The following is a 14,811-nucleotide window of genomic DNA, read 5'->3' on the forward strand; positions in this document are numbered from 1 at the left end:
ATTTTATTGTAGAACATCGGATTAATGATACTCATAAACTAGACATGTCATACCTCACTATTACTCCTTGGACTTTATATTTTGATGGATCAGTTTGCAATGAAGGGCATGGGATTGACATTGTGCTTGTTTCACCGAGTAATGTCTCCTTCGACTTCTCTAGCCGATTAAAAACTTATTGCACTAACAATCAAGCCGAATATAAAGCCCTTTTGTTCGGCTTGGAACTTTTAAATTGTATGGGAGTAAAACATGTAAAGGCATTTGGTGATTCTCAAGTGGTCGTCCAACAGGTGTTAGAAGAATATCAATGTTTTGATGGTACTCTAAATAGTTACCTTGAAAAATGTTGGAGCATAATCCATTCTTTTGACGAATTCAGTATTCGGCATATCTTTAGAGTTGAGAATCATAGAGCTAACAATTTAGCACAAGATGCATCAGGTTATCGGATAAAGCGAGGGAGATTTCACAACACTGAAAATCTGATAACCGGTGTAGGGCCAATTCCCCAGGTCGCGGACCGTCCGCGTGAAGACGCCGGACCGTCTGGGGTTACCAGGAAAGTTCTCCTAATCGATTCGGCCGATAATGAAGCTGATGCAAGTGATTGGAGGACGCCCATAACTAATTATTTACGAAATCCCAATGTCAGGACAGATAAGAACATTCGGCGTACAGCTTTCAAGTATGTTTTGATGAGTGATGAACTCTACCGCCGAACAGTCAACGACGTCCTGATTAAGTGCTTGGGCCTAGATGATGCTATATTAGCCATGGCCGAAGTACATGAAGGAATTTGTGGTACCCATCAATCAGCTCCAAAGATGAAGTGACTGTTGTGAAGGTCTGGTTTTTATTGGCCTAACATGATAGCTGATTGTTCCAAGTACTATAAGGGTTGCCAAGTGTGTCAAAAATTCGGCGACCTACAGTTGGTCCCTACAGCCGAATTACATCCTATCATCAAGTCTTGGCCTTTCAGAGGATGGGGATTAGACTTTATTGGAGAAATTCATCCTTCATCATCAAAGGGGCATCGGTTTGTGTTAGTTGCCACTGACTACTTTACCAAATGGACTAAAGTTGTTGCTCTGAAAAACATGACACACAAGGAGGTAATTGAGTTTATAACTGAGCATATTATTCATAGATTCGACATTCCCCAGACCTTGACTACAGATCAAGGGACTTCTTTTATGTCAAAGGAGGTACATGAATTTGCTGAATTATATAGAATTAAGTTGCTTAATTCATCTACATATTATGCTCAGGACAATGGACATACCGAGTCTAGTAATAGGACATTGATTAACTTGATAAAAAAGAAGATATCTGATAATCCTAAACATTGGCATAAGATCTTGTTCGAAGCCTTATGGGCTCACAGAATATCTAAACATAGTGCTACTATATCTCCTTTTGAGCTTGTCTATGGGCAGGAAGCAGTCTTGCCTGTGGAAATAAGTTTGAATGCTGTCAGGTTCGCCAGACAAAATGATCTAACCATCACTGATTATTATAATTCAATGATGGATAATATTGATAAGGTGACCGACAAGAGGGTGATAGCTTTGAGAGCAATAGAAAAGGACAAGATCATGGTAGCCAGGGCCTACAACAAGAAGGTCAAAGCAAAGTCATTTCAAGTAGGGGATATGGTGTGGAAGACCATCCTGCCTCTAAGGAATAAAGACCGGAAGTTTGGAAAATGGTCGCCAAGCTGGGAGGGTCCTTATAAAGTAAAACAGGTAATGTCTGGTAACGCCTATTTACTACAAATATTACAAGGCAAGGATTTACCCAAAGCTTTGAATGGGCGTTTCCTCAAGTAGTACCATCCTAGTATGTGGAAAGATGCTTAAGAAAACCGATGTGATCTCATCGAGTTAAGATGCTTTTGGTTTGCTTAGCTCCACCAAAAGGCAGGGGGGCATATGTTGGGCACCAAAATGAGTGGCCGGACGGTCTGGCCCTGGGGCCGGACGGTACGCGGTCCGGACAGTCCGCGCCTGTGGGTCGGACGGTCCGCGCAAGCGCAGAATAGATTAGGGTTCCGAGTTTCTTGCTATGTTTGTTGGCGAGAATCTCGGGATAAGCTCGGAAATTAGTTTGTAAAGGGTCCAGCCCCCTCCTCTATAAATAGAGAGGTATACAGCTAATTTGAGATCATCAATCGAACCTTCAATCAATACAATTTATGTTTTATCCTAGGAATAGTTCTAGTCTAGTCTAGGTTTAGTCTTCCAATCCCCAAATCTTCCGCTTCTCTTCGACTCCACGTCGATTAGAGGAGTCTAGGTCGGTCTATCTGAGCCTAGATATCACCTAGGATCTCTACTCCCCGACGAGGTCCCTCCTGGGAGCGAGATCCAGGCGCCGCTGGCGATCCTCTACCGCCCCTGCACACGCGCGGACCGTCTGGCCCTAGGGCGCGGATCGTCCGGCCGTCAGGCAGGGAACTCTAGCCTCGTGCCAGGTCGCGGACCGTCCGGCCCTATGCCGCAGACCGTCCGTGCCTGACCAGAGAGCACCGCCGCTGGTTCTTGTTGAGTGATTGGCGCCCTAAAAAGGTGTCAACAGACATCCAAACACTCAAGCTAATAGTTCAACTATTAGCTATTAATTTTTGGTAAATTAGTTAATAATTAGATAGTTATTTGTTAGCTAGCTAATTCTACTAACAATTTGTAGCCAACTAACTATTAGTTCTAGTGCATTTAAACACCCCCTAATTGTTAGTTATGAGTTAACTAACAATTAACTAAGATGTTAGATAGGAGTGTTAGGAACATCTATATCTAACTTTAGTAGCTAAATATTAGCTCTAAAGGTTCCAGTAGGGTTAATAATAGAAGAAAGAAGAACTTAATGACCACGAATCCAATCAGAGACATCGTTTAAAGCACCTATGGGGGTGAATAGGTGATCCTGTAAAACTTGCTTCAAAGAACACAAACTTGGTCTAATAAATGAGTTAGAGTGAATTAAACCAAATTCGGATGAGAAGATATAAGAGAACTCTTCACTTGATTGCTCTTTTAATATAAGTATTAAACTAGGAACAATATCACAAGTGAATATGAGCACAAATGAAGACAATAATCACAATAAAGTAAAGTGGACAAGAGACACAACGATTTTCCCGTGGTTCAGCCAACGCCTACTCCATGTTGTGGACCTCTTTGGTCAAGGGTTACACTCAACCCCTCAATTGATCCAAAGATCAAACTTGAGTGCCACATATGTCTTCCTTATACCTTGACTTGTTTGTGAGGAATCTCCACAAGTTGGAGTCTCTCGCGCCTTACACAAATGATCACAATCAAAATTGGAGTAAGGGAGGGAGTAAGAACACGCACACAAGAGCACAATCGCACTAACAATACGCACACAAGCAAAGAAGAGAGCGGAAGAACACAACGACAGAGTGACAACTCAGAAACACGCTTAAATCTCTCTCAAACATTAGAACAGTGTGGTCGCGGAGTCTCGAAATTGTGATGTGCTTTTAAAATGCTTGTTGTACTGGTAGAGGTGCCTAGGGGCCATTTTAGAGCCCCAAGGGCCAAGGACTCGTTGCTCCATCCTTTGGAAACTGAAGGTCGTCTTATGTCCGCAGGTGCACCGGACAGTCCGGTGCATACCGGACATCCTTGTCTACAACGATCATGCATCATCTGATTGTCTACCTTCCTTCTTGGGTGGGCACCGGACTATCCGGTGACCCCTCCCGACCGTTGGCACGCTGACATGGTTGGCGAGCCGACCGTTGCGTTGCTTGGGGAGTCGTTGGTCGCCTAGCACATCGGACATGTCCGGTGCACATCGAATTGTCCGGTGATTTTTAGACAGCGAGCCCAGCCAAAACTCGAATGCGATTAGTTGACCAGGCCAGCACCAAACATGTCTGGTGCACATCAGATTGTCGGGTGAAGCCCAATCTGGCCTAAGTTTGGCTCTTTTGAGCCAAACTCCTTTACTTCTTTTTGACTCTTTTTAGATGATCCCTAGCACTTAGACAAGCATAATTAGCAACAAAAGACAATTGACTAAGTGAGAGAACCATACCTTTTTCATTTCTTTTTAAAAAGATTTGCACTATGTGCAAACTAAGTTCAAATGTCATTTTTCTTGCATAGAAGAGTTATTAGCCAAACAAAGGTGAAAGAACCATAGTATAATGTAACTGTAACTTATTTAAATACTTAAACCTCCTGTTTTTGTAGTTTTAACCAAAGTTGCACTTTTTGGTCTTCCAATCTAACTCATTTGGACTTCTCATCTCCAATTTGCTTGATCTAAACTTCTGCTCATGCTCATATGAAGAAGGTTAGTTTAAAGTGATGTGTTGAGTAGTTAATCGCCAAAACAACTAGAAATGGCACAAGGACACATTTTCCTTTCAATGGTATTGCTATAATAGAGACATCCTTATGTTGGCAATATCATTTTGGCGAAACATCTATTCGGAATGCCATTCCAACGAAGCTAAGCGTTGGCGGTATCATAATCACAATAAACTCGCACCAGCACTAGCGATGGCCCTGCCATCTGTTGTTATGGATAGCCGATGGTGGCCCTGCACGCAACATCGATAGATATATGATATAGTTGTAGAGACTCCCCATATGAAAATGTTGATGTCTCTGGGTTGTAGTCAATTTTTGACAATCATTGTTGCTGCTATAAGCCCGTAAGTCTTGATGGTCCAGCTAGTGGGACTACCTTTTAGTTTTTGGGCCAGAGATGTCAATGAGTACCTAATATTTGATGAGTAAAACCCTCATTAAATTATATGTGTGGTTAATTTTGATAACTATAGGTAAGTTATTTGACCATTTCCTATACCAATTGATTTTGTTGTGTGTGGATATGTTCTAGTGTGCCTCATACTCGCTACTCGATGAAGAACCTATTAACATATGACATATAGGCTCAGAGCATAGAAGTGCTCCATATAAAATACCAAAACCTCATGGTGGACACAAAAACAATATTTTATTATTGATGAGGCTTGAGGCTTCCATATTTTATATTTGGTATTTATTGTTGCGATTAAAATGAGCATAGCTACTAAAATGTTGGTTGCGATTAAAATGGCCTACTAAACTGTTGATGGGTATGGGTACCCATTACCCACGAGGGTGACGGTTAATGTAATTTTGTACCATGGTGAATAGGGAAGAATTCAATCTATATCACTCTTAAAGAGGTGGATCTAAGCAATACCACTACTAAGAATAGAGGTCCAAAATCTACCACTCCTAAATCACACCTTCAAATAATACCATGATAGCTGCTAATCCCTCTCTTTCTCTACTTTAACCAAGTTTTAACACCAAAATTCACTTGCTTTGACTCATTTGCCCCTCACTAAACAAGCCTAGTGGCATGCACGTATGAATGTACATAGGAAAAATATGATCTAGACATTCCATCAAAAATAATATAATGTAACTAGACTAAAAATAAAAATATTATGAACATTAAAACATGATGAAATGCACAACGCCAATTATAATTCACGAAATTGCATCAGATATTCTGAATAAATATCAACACATATTTCATATTTCAGTTATGTCTAATTCAAACATTTTGTAGGCAGTAACCAAACATATATACGCCATAATAGTAAGGTATAGAAAATCTTTAAATTAGATGCATCTAAAATATTGTGTTCACTTTTTCTCAGATTATGTGATAGAATTTCGTGAATTATTATTGTATTGTGTATTTTAATATGTTTTAATATTATATTTTTAATCTAATTATGCTATATTTTTTGATGGAATGTCTAGATCGTGTTTTTTTTCTATGTTCCTTCGGGGGTGTTTGGTTGCTCCTGCTAAAGTTTAGCCCGAGTCACATCAAGCGTTTGACTTTTAAATATGAGTATGAAATATAGACCCAACCAACTGGACTAGATTCGTCTCGTCTTTTAATCTTCGGCTGACAAATTAGTTTTATAATCCGACTACATTTAATACCCGGAACGGAGGTTCAAATATTCGATGGGACAGGGGCTAAATTTTAGCGGGGTGTAACCAAACACCCCCTTCATGTGGGCACACAACTGGGTTTGTATAGTGAGGGATAAATTGGTTAAAGCCCAAGAAATGTAGCGTTAAAACTTGATTAGATTGGAGAAGAGATAGTGATTTAGGAGTAGTATATCTTAGACCCATTCTTACTAGTGGTGTCGCTTAAATCCATCTCTTTAAGACCGTTTTCAGTGTATCGTGTAAAATAGGAGACACAAAACTTTGATATTGTTTGTAGAGTGGAGTTTAAAATAGAGAATAAAATATAAGATATGTTGAAGATGACTTAAGAAGTTAAGAGTGGTATAGTTTGAATTCTGCCTGTGAATAGTGGATATGCCATATGAGTAATTAATAAATATTTTTTTCCATGGTGAGCACAGATAATTTTTTGTGTCCGGCGTCGGGTATGTCACCGGCCGCCATCTCATTTCAGGCTATCGATCGGCTCTCTGCAAGTGGGCCCTCTCCCGCGGGGCGATGAACCCGAAGCTGGTGCGGCTTGGAAATCTGAGAAGCGCTACAAGAAGTTGGAGCTGCTCGCCTGCTGCCCCTTTCCTCCCCCGGGCCCCCTCTCCGCTGCGACGGCGAGCCCAAGAAAACTTTCCTCTAGGAGCGCATGGAGGTGTCCGCTGGGCTCCGGCCGCCGCCCGTCGCTGCGGCAGCGTCGCTCCGAGGCCGTCGGTTTGCGTCGGTGCCGCCGCTCGCGGCTTCCCATTCGGTGCGGTCCGTGTCCCGCGCGGTTAAGGTGGGGCCTCCTTTACATTCTCCCCTCCTGTTCCGCCCCCTCGCGCGGTGTGAATTGCTAGTCTAGGATGCGCGGGGGCGTGGGGACCAAATAGGTACGCCGATCTCGTCCTCCTGTTCGAGATTGCTGCTCTCCAGGGTCGCTGAATTCTGTTGTAACTTGTGCGCCATTTTAGTTACGTTTTGCTGCCCCCCAGAGAGCGCTTGTCTTATACCAAATAAAATGCTGAAGGAAAACATTACTGAATGGAAATCTTGCACGTACAACATACCTTGTGACTGGCAGCATGGAAGGCTCTTAAATTTATTTGGCCTCTGAATGTTCCACTTGTTACCAGTTCTCTGAATGCGCCGAGAGCTTAGAGCCTTAAACGAAGGAATTGTGCGGAACAACAGCCTCCATGGACGAACTGGATGGCTACAATTTTGTTGACTATTGCCCTAGAAAAAAACTGTCATCTGATCTGATGCCTGTGACGGATAAGCTGTTCTATCTGTGATCATACTACCAGCTCATTTTAGTTATTTGGGCGTTTGATGAGTGATGATTCGGTTGCTGAAGTTCGCAAGGAAATTACTAACTGATCAATAAAAGTGCTTTCAGTTGAATATACGTTTAGTAACAATGTGCATATTAGAAAGCTACAGTGAGGAATCTATCAGTGCAAGCAACAAACTGTAAAAAAGTATTTTGAGAAACCAAGTAGAGTAGCATACTAGCACGTCTTTAGTTATATATGACATACAAGTTGTATGAGAGAAAATGACCATGTATATTGAATAGGACTGTAGGAGCAAATAGAGTGTGGATTTAACCATGTGACCTAGCTTTAGTACATGTGCTTTAATTTTTTTTTTCGAAAAGCGCGGGAGAACTGCGCGCCATTATATTAAGAAGAGGAAAAAAAGGTCTAAAGAAGACCAGATACAAGGAGTTCTTTAGGGAGGTCGAAAACTCAGAAACCAAAAAAGATCCATCTAGTAAACTACACTACACTGCTGACAAAAAAAAAACCTTCCCACTGGAACTAAGCATCAAGGGAGGAGGCCGCCAAGTAGGAGAGGCTTTTTGCCCCAGCCATTTCCCACATCAATCTCTCTTCCCTAGCTAGACTAAGAGCTAGAGAAACATTAGGGGTCCAACCCTTAGATACATTTGTTTTGATGATTCCAAATGATCCAAGCCCCCTAGGCAATGAGAGAATTCAGCCCCTTCTTGATAGGTCCATTGACAGACCCTAAAGCTTCTTCCCACCATAACATGAAGGAGGGCAAACCTGGCTGTGGGGCAAGATATTGCAGACCTAGTTGTCTCAGCAGCTTGAACCAGAACTCCCTTGAAAAAACACAAGATACTAAAAGATGGTCGAAGGTTTCAGCTTCTTGGTCGCATAAAGGGCACTTGGATGGATGGTCAAGACCTCTTTTAGCAAGTCTGTCAGCAGTCCAACGCCTCTTGTGAGCTGCAAGCCAGAGGAAAAATCTGCACTTTGATGGGGCCCAGGTTTTCCACACCATACGGTAGTGGCCAAAAGTTGATCCTGCAAAAATACCCTCGTATGCAGATTTAGCTGAATAATTACCATCTGAGGCTATGCTGAACACATGTTTGTCTTCTATTTCTTGCTGCAGCACTACTTCAGATAGAAGATCCCATAGCTGAATATATTCCACTAATACTTCAACAGATAAGGCTCCCTTGATGTCTGAGGTCCATCTTCTATTCAGTAAGGCCTCTTGTACTGTTCTCCGTTTAGCAATCCTCCTTGGTATGGTTTGGAATAATCTAGGAGCAATATCACTGTTTTTTTGCCGCGAAAGCCACTTATCTGTCCAAAACAAGGTATTGGCCCCATTTCCCACCTCTGAGATCAGAACAGTGGAGAAGAAAGCCTTAGCTTTATAGGGAACTTGGATCGGTAGGTTAGCCCAAGGACGTTTTGGATCGGTTTTATGTAGCCAGAGCCATCTCATACGAAGCGCCCAACTCAACTCTTGTAAGCTGGATATACCCAAACCTCCCAGCTTAAGGGGCCGGCACACTCTTCCCCAGGACAGAAGGCCCCCCATTTGCTTCTTTGTGTCCTCGCCACAGGAAACCCTTTCGGATTTTATCAATGGCATCCAAGGCCCAAGCAGGGAGATCAATAGCCATAGCTAGATAAATGATCATGCTTGTGAGGACATGTTGCACCTGAATTCTTCTTCCTGGCCTTGTTAATAACTCAGCTTTCCAATTTGGGAGCTGTCCTGCAATTTTGTCCACAATTGGTTGCACTTGCTCTTTAGCAAGCATGTAAAGAAATGGGGGGAGACCAAGATAGAAGCAAGGGAAATAAGATATCTCACAGGGCAGCAGGTTTTGCACCACCATAATGTCATCCTCTGAGCACTGAATAGGATAAACATTTGATTTATTCTCATTATTGTGTAGACCCGAAGCTTCTCCAAATGGACGCAGGATATCCATTGTGATCGAAATGTCAGATGCAGAAGGGGGAAGCAACAACACCACGTCGTCCGCATACATGGAGATCCGATGGAGCCTGGATGGTCTTGACAGTGGCTGCAATAGTCCTGCATCTTCTGCTTGTGAAAATAAGAAGCCCAGGACATCCATAGCAAGGATAAAAAGCATGGCAGAAAGAGGATCTCCCTGCCTAAGCCCTCTCTGATGCTTGATACCGTTCTCTGGGAAAGGGAAGGGAAACCATTTAGCAACACTTGTGTAGATGAAGAGGAAAGCAACCCACAAATAATATCCCTCCATATTTGGCCAAAACCAAAGTGTTCCATGACAACAATAAGGAAGGGCCAAGAAACTGAATCAAATGCTTTTGTGATATCTAACTTGAGAAGAAGGCTAGCCTTTTTTTTGTTGATGAAGAAGCCTCGAGGTTTGCTGCACCAGCATAAAATTGTCTTGTATGAAACGACCCTTAATGAAAGCACTTTGATTAGGTGAGACCATGTCATAAAGTCTTCTAGCAAGCCTATTTGCAAGGATTTTGGTGATGAGTTTTGCGACACTGTGTACAAGACTAATGGGCCTAAAATCCTTAACCTGGTAAGCTCCCTCCTTTTTTGGAATCAAGGATATATAAGCTGTGTTAAGCCTGCCAAAATTGTTGAACTTCCTGCTCCAAACAGGCGACACAACTGCCATGAGGTCCTCCTTAATTATTTGCCAACAAACTCTATAAAACCTTCTTGTAAAACCATCTGGCCCAGGACCCTTATCAAGTGGTAAGCCATTGATGGTCTCCCACACCTCTTTCTCAGAAAAGGGTGCATCAAGCTCAGACAGGTCATGAGAAGGTAAACCAAGCGCATCTAAATCATTAGTCCAGTCCCTGTCCACATTAGTTCCAATCAGATTAGAGAAAAACTGATCCACCGCTGCAGCCTTGTCAATATGACTAGAAAGAATATTGTTGCCATCCACCAAGCTTGCCACAAAGTTCTTTCTTTTTCGATGTCTGGCATGCAAGTGGAAGAGCTTTGAATTTGCATCCCCCTCCTTGAGCCAAGATATCCTTGATCTCAACCGGGCCATTGTTCGTTTCAAAGATGGCAATAGTAATGAATGCTTTTTTAGCTTGTTCTTCAACCAAAATTCAGCTGGCGTTAAGGGTCTTTCATCCTACGCAATTCTAGTTTGTGAAGTATTTCTTTAGCCAATGCCAACTGGGACCTTACATGTCCCACCTGCTTATCACTCCAAGCAACTAGCCTCTGGGCTGTCTTCTTTAATTTCAAATAAAATGTTTGAAAAGGGCATGTGTCATATAAAACTGAGCCCCAAGCACTTTGAACTGTATCTTGAAAACCCTCTAATCTAGGTTAGAAGGCCTCAAAATGGAATCTTCTTCTTCCTGGTGAATTATCCCGAAGGCCAACAACAGGGGCAATGATCCGAGTCCTGGGAGGCCGAGCTCTGAAGCAGCACATTAGGAAAAAGCAGTTCCCAACTAACTCAGCAAAAAACTCTATCCAATTTAATCAACACTGGATCAGTTTGATGATTGAACCATGTGAAACGGCGTCCATGCAGGGGGATCTTCTTGAGAGCTACATCCTCAATTAGGCGTCTAAAGAGATTCATCATAGCCTGGTTAAGATTAGAGTGATTCTTATCTGAAGCTTGTAAAATGAGATTGAAATCCCCAGCTAGTAACCAAGGCCCATTGCAAGCCTCTCTAATGGCTCTCAAGCCATGTGAATGCAACTGTAGTATGCATGCTTCAATTTAGCCATGTGAATATAGCTGTAGTATGCTCTCATGGATTTAACCATGTGAATGTAGCTGTAGTATACGTGCTTCGGTGTGACCATGTGAATATAGCTATAGTACGCATGCTTGGATTTAACCATGTGAATATACATGTAGTACTTGTGTGTGATTGATTTTTATCTAATTGGTCTCCTGTTGCTTGTCAAATTTGGTACCTGCATCCCCCTCAGGCATGTTTCTCTGGTTGTCAAGCACAAGTGTGTGCCTTTACATATGACAAGGGCTGCATGTGAATACTCAGTGGTAGCTGCCATTAATTGTTGTTGTGCAAGCCTGAACCTGTAGTCTTGTAGTATTGTGCTATCACCAGTGCCTGTCAATGATATGAAGTACTGATCAGTATCCAGTGTTCAGCATTCACAAACCTATTTGCCTATATATCAATCACAGGCATGGCTGACATGCCTGTCAACTATCGAGAAACCCTGTTGGTCAAATTGTTGTTTTCTTCTCTTTTGCTCAATTGCATTATGCACATCGGATTTTGCTTATGAGGCTGACTGAAAGGAAATTTGTTTCAAGAGACTGATAATTCTTTTTCTCTTGCCGCGCAGAATAAAGCAAGTGCAATCTATGACCTCCAAAGGAATAGAAGTAACCTTGAATCGCTATTCTGCTACGACAAATCTGTCCCAGAGGAGAATATTGGAAAACCGTCCGGTCTAGATCTGGAAAAGAAGGATGTCGGGGACAACCCTCCCTGCTCAAGCTGTGAAGCTAAAGGCGCTGTGCTGTGCGCAACATGCGCTGGTTCAGGCTTGTACGTCGACTCGATACTGGAGAGCCAAGGGATCATCGTGAAAGTCAGATGCCTAGGTAAGCTAGCTTGACAAGCACATTCTGTGCGACAGTTGCTTCCCTGCTATACAGTTGGGTTTGGGTATACCTGCTGACATCCAAATTGCTGTAGGCTGTGGAGGAACTGGGAACATCATGTGCTCCAAGTGTGGAGGCCGTGGGCATACCTGAATGATAAAAAGCTTGGACATTGCAGTGTCTCCGCAGCAAGACAGTACAATCCTGCTAGCATCCTTCCCGAGTTACGTTGGTGGGTATTTGGTCTCATGGTGACATCGTCAATCAAAAAGAGTTACGATTCTTCCGGAGAATTTTCCTTGTGCTGATCTAGCTGCTGTAACTGCATCGAAACATGCTTTAGAAGCTATTGAACCCCATCCCCCCCCCCCCCCCCCCTTTTGCTTTTTATTCCCCTCGTTTCATGCCTAAAAGTTTAAAGGACGATGCGTCAAAGGATTCGATGTTATGTTGTAATCATAAAGGTTAATGAAATGTGAAAGATACACTTCGTTTATGGGAGAGATTAGATTCAAAGTGTCCTGTGCAGTAACTGAGCAGAAGTGTGGTCACATCACATCACAAATACTAGTACATACTCCAACTCCATTCAAGAAAGAATGCAATTCTAGCAGTGTTATGTTTTGGTATTTTAAATTTTAACTAATTATAGATAAAAAAAGAATCAATATTTATAATGTGAAATAAATATTATTAGATTGATTATGAAATGTATTTTTATACTAGATTAATTTAGAGTAAATGCTATTTACTAAAAAAACTTGGTTAAACGTAAATCACTTCAACTCGCACGCGTTTTCGTCTATGACACAGAGTACAAACATGACGATTAGATAGAAAGTGGTGAGGGATCAAAAGCAGCTTGGTCATTTCCTAATCGAAACTGCTCAGTCGCTGAATCATGGTCTAGTAATACCTGTCCCACTCAGATTAATATGCTTCTCTTCAGCTGCGGACCAACGCCCCCTGCAAACAAGCAAGGAATACTTTGATCGACCGTCACCTGTGCACGAAGCCATGTTGACGATGGCCATCGAATCAATCCTTCTCCTCACCCAGGTCATATCTCCTTATATACTGCACTTGGAGGTGTTTGTATATATGCACATCCACCACAAACGCCCATTGCCATCAACCCCAGCAGCAGCAGCAGTCAGCAGAGGCATTGTTACTTGTTAGTTCCGAAAGCACACGTACGTCTCACATTAGCTAGTTCCAGCCTTCGTCGTCCAGGACACGAGAGGAAACCGCAGCCATGGCCAACAACCGCACCTACGAGGAGCATACCCCCGCCGTCGAGTGGAGCCGCTCCGCCGCCGAGGCCGACGCCGTCAAGATCTCGCTCCCAGGCAAGCAGTCCCTTGGCTCCTTTCCAGCCTGGAGCGATGATGGTTACTGTTACTGAAATACCCGTCGCTGGGGCTGCAGGGTTCAAGAGGGAGGACCTCCGCGTGCTGGTGGACAACCACGGCCACCTGCGGACGCGCGGCGAGCGGCACCTCACCGGCAACAGGTGGATCCGCTTCCAGAACGACTTCGAGCTTCCCGCCAACTGCAACGCCGACGGCATCCGCGCCAAGTTCGAGAACGAGACGCTCACCATCACGCTCCCCAAGAAGACCCCCTCGACGCCCATGCAGCCGCCGCCAAGGATGCCCACGGCGGCGCCGCCTCCGTTGCAGGGCCAGGGGCAGGGGCTTCCGCCGGCGGCCAGGCCTGCCGCGCCGACCCCGGCGCCGCTGGCTCCAGCTGCTCCTTCCGTGAAGCCGCCCGCCGAGTCCAGAGCGTCGATGCCGAGGAAGACGTACGATCCTGTGCCGGCGCCGGCGCCGGAAGTGGAACCGCCTGCAACCACAAAGCCCCAGCCGTCGCTGGGGGCTGTTCAGAGGCTGAAGGAGGAGGAGGAGGAGAGGAAGAGGGAGGAAGAGGGGAAGATGGCCGAGGACAGGAAGGAGATGGTGCATGAGAAGGACACGCAGCAGGAGCAGCAGCCAATGCTAGCAGAGACGATGGCGTTGGCGAACCTGAAGCCCAGGCAGGCCTCCGCGAGGCAAGGCATGCTGGTGAGCGTGGCGGTCGCGGTGGTTGTGCTGCTTGGGTTCACCGTCTACGTGTGGCACAGCCTGAGGAACGCCACGGGAGGCGCCGGCGGCGAGCACGGCCACGGACACCAGCTGTGGACCGGTAGCTACGGCGACGAGATGTGAGCAAGCTAGCTCGAGGTGTGGCGTGAGTACACAGTACATCTAAGTGGAAAGGAAGCAATGCAAGTGTGCGTGTGTATATATAGTTATACACGCACACGTACATACACATATACTACATACATGGGAGGCTCAGTACACGCACTACATACTCTACTCGTGTTGATCGTTTATCAGCTGGCAATGGCATGACGGCTTAATGAGCTTTTAAGAGATGTTTCGTTTGGTCGGTTGATTGATCAATTTAACGAAAATAACACTGGCCGTCAGGCCGTGTGGTGACTGGTGTGCTCCTAGTTAGTTTGGATCTACAGAACACCATACTCATGTTCGTTGACAACGCCACGACGGCACGTCGGTAACGGCAGACCTCTTTCTAGCCCATGTGATCTGATTTTGGCCCAATCAAATACTTCTTAGGCTGACACATTTCGTAATCATAGGCTTTCAATGGACAGTATCGTGAGGTAATAAACATGCCGGCCGCCGGGAACCGACGGGAATAAGCACTAAACCGATGAGAATAAGGGTGTGTTTGGTTTGACTTTTGGCTTTGGCTTTTGCCCCCCTAAAAGCCAAAAGTCAACCAAAGGAATGGATCTAGAAAGCAGCTTTTTCTAAAAGTCGGCTTTCTCGTAGTGCAAATCTGAAAGCACCCCTAGACCTGCTTTTAGTGGCTTTTCGGATGAAATTGTGAAAACAT

The 14,811-nt window shown here is 44.1% G+C and overlaps 2 protein-coding genes across 2 annotated transcripts; both read left to right on the plus strand.

The window, feature by feature from the left end:
* Positions 1–6,432: 6,432 nt before the first annotated feature.
* Positions 6,433–12,420, plus strand: LOC100275997 (uncharacterized). The gene is made up of 3 exons (NM_001371526.2): positions 6,433–6,795; positions 11,643–11,904; positions 11,999–12,420. The coding sequence occupies exons 1-3, from the start codon at positions 6,667–6,669 to the stop codon at positions 12,055–12,057; spliced, it is 450 nt and encodes a 149-aa protein (NP_001358455.1). The 5' UTR covers positions 6,433–6,666; the 3' UTR covers positions 12,058–12,420.
* Positions 12,421–13,019: 599 nt separating this feature from the next.
* Positions 13,020–14,317, plus strand: LOC100383047 (uncharacterized). The gene is made up of 2 exons (NM_001175723.1): positions 13,020–13,253; positions 13,333–14,317. The coding sequence occupies exons 1-2, from the start codon at positions 13,160–13,162 to the stop codon at positions 14,109–14,111; spliced, it is 873 nt and encodes a 290-aa protein (NP_001169194.1). The 5' UTR covers positions 13,020–13,159; the 3' UTR covers positions 14,112–14,317.
* The last annotated feature ends 494 nt before the right edge of the window (positions 14,318–14,811 follow it).

Source organism: Zea mays, chromosome 1, assembly GCF_902167145.1.
Source record: "Zea mays cultivar B73 chromosome 1, Zm-B73-REFERENCE-NAM-5.0, whole genome shotgun sequence".
In the NCBI taxonomy this organism is placed as follows: Eukaryota; Viridiplantae; Streptophyta; class Magnoliopsida; order Poales; family Poaceae; genus Zea; species Zea mays.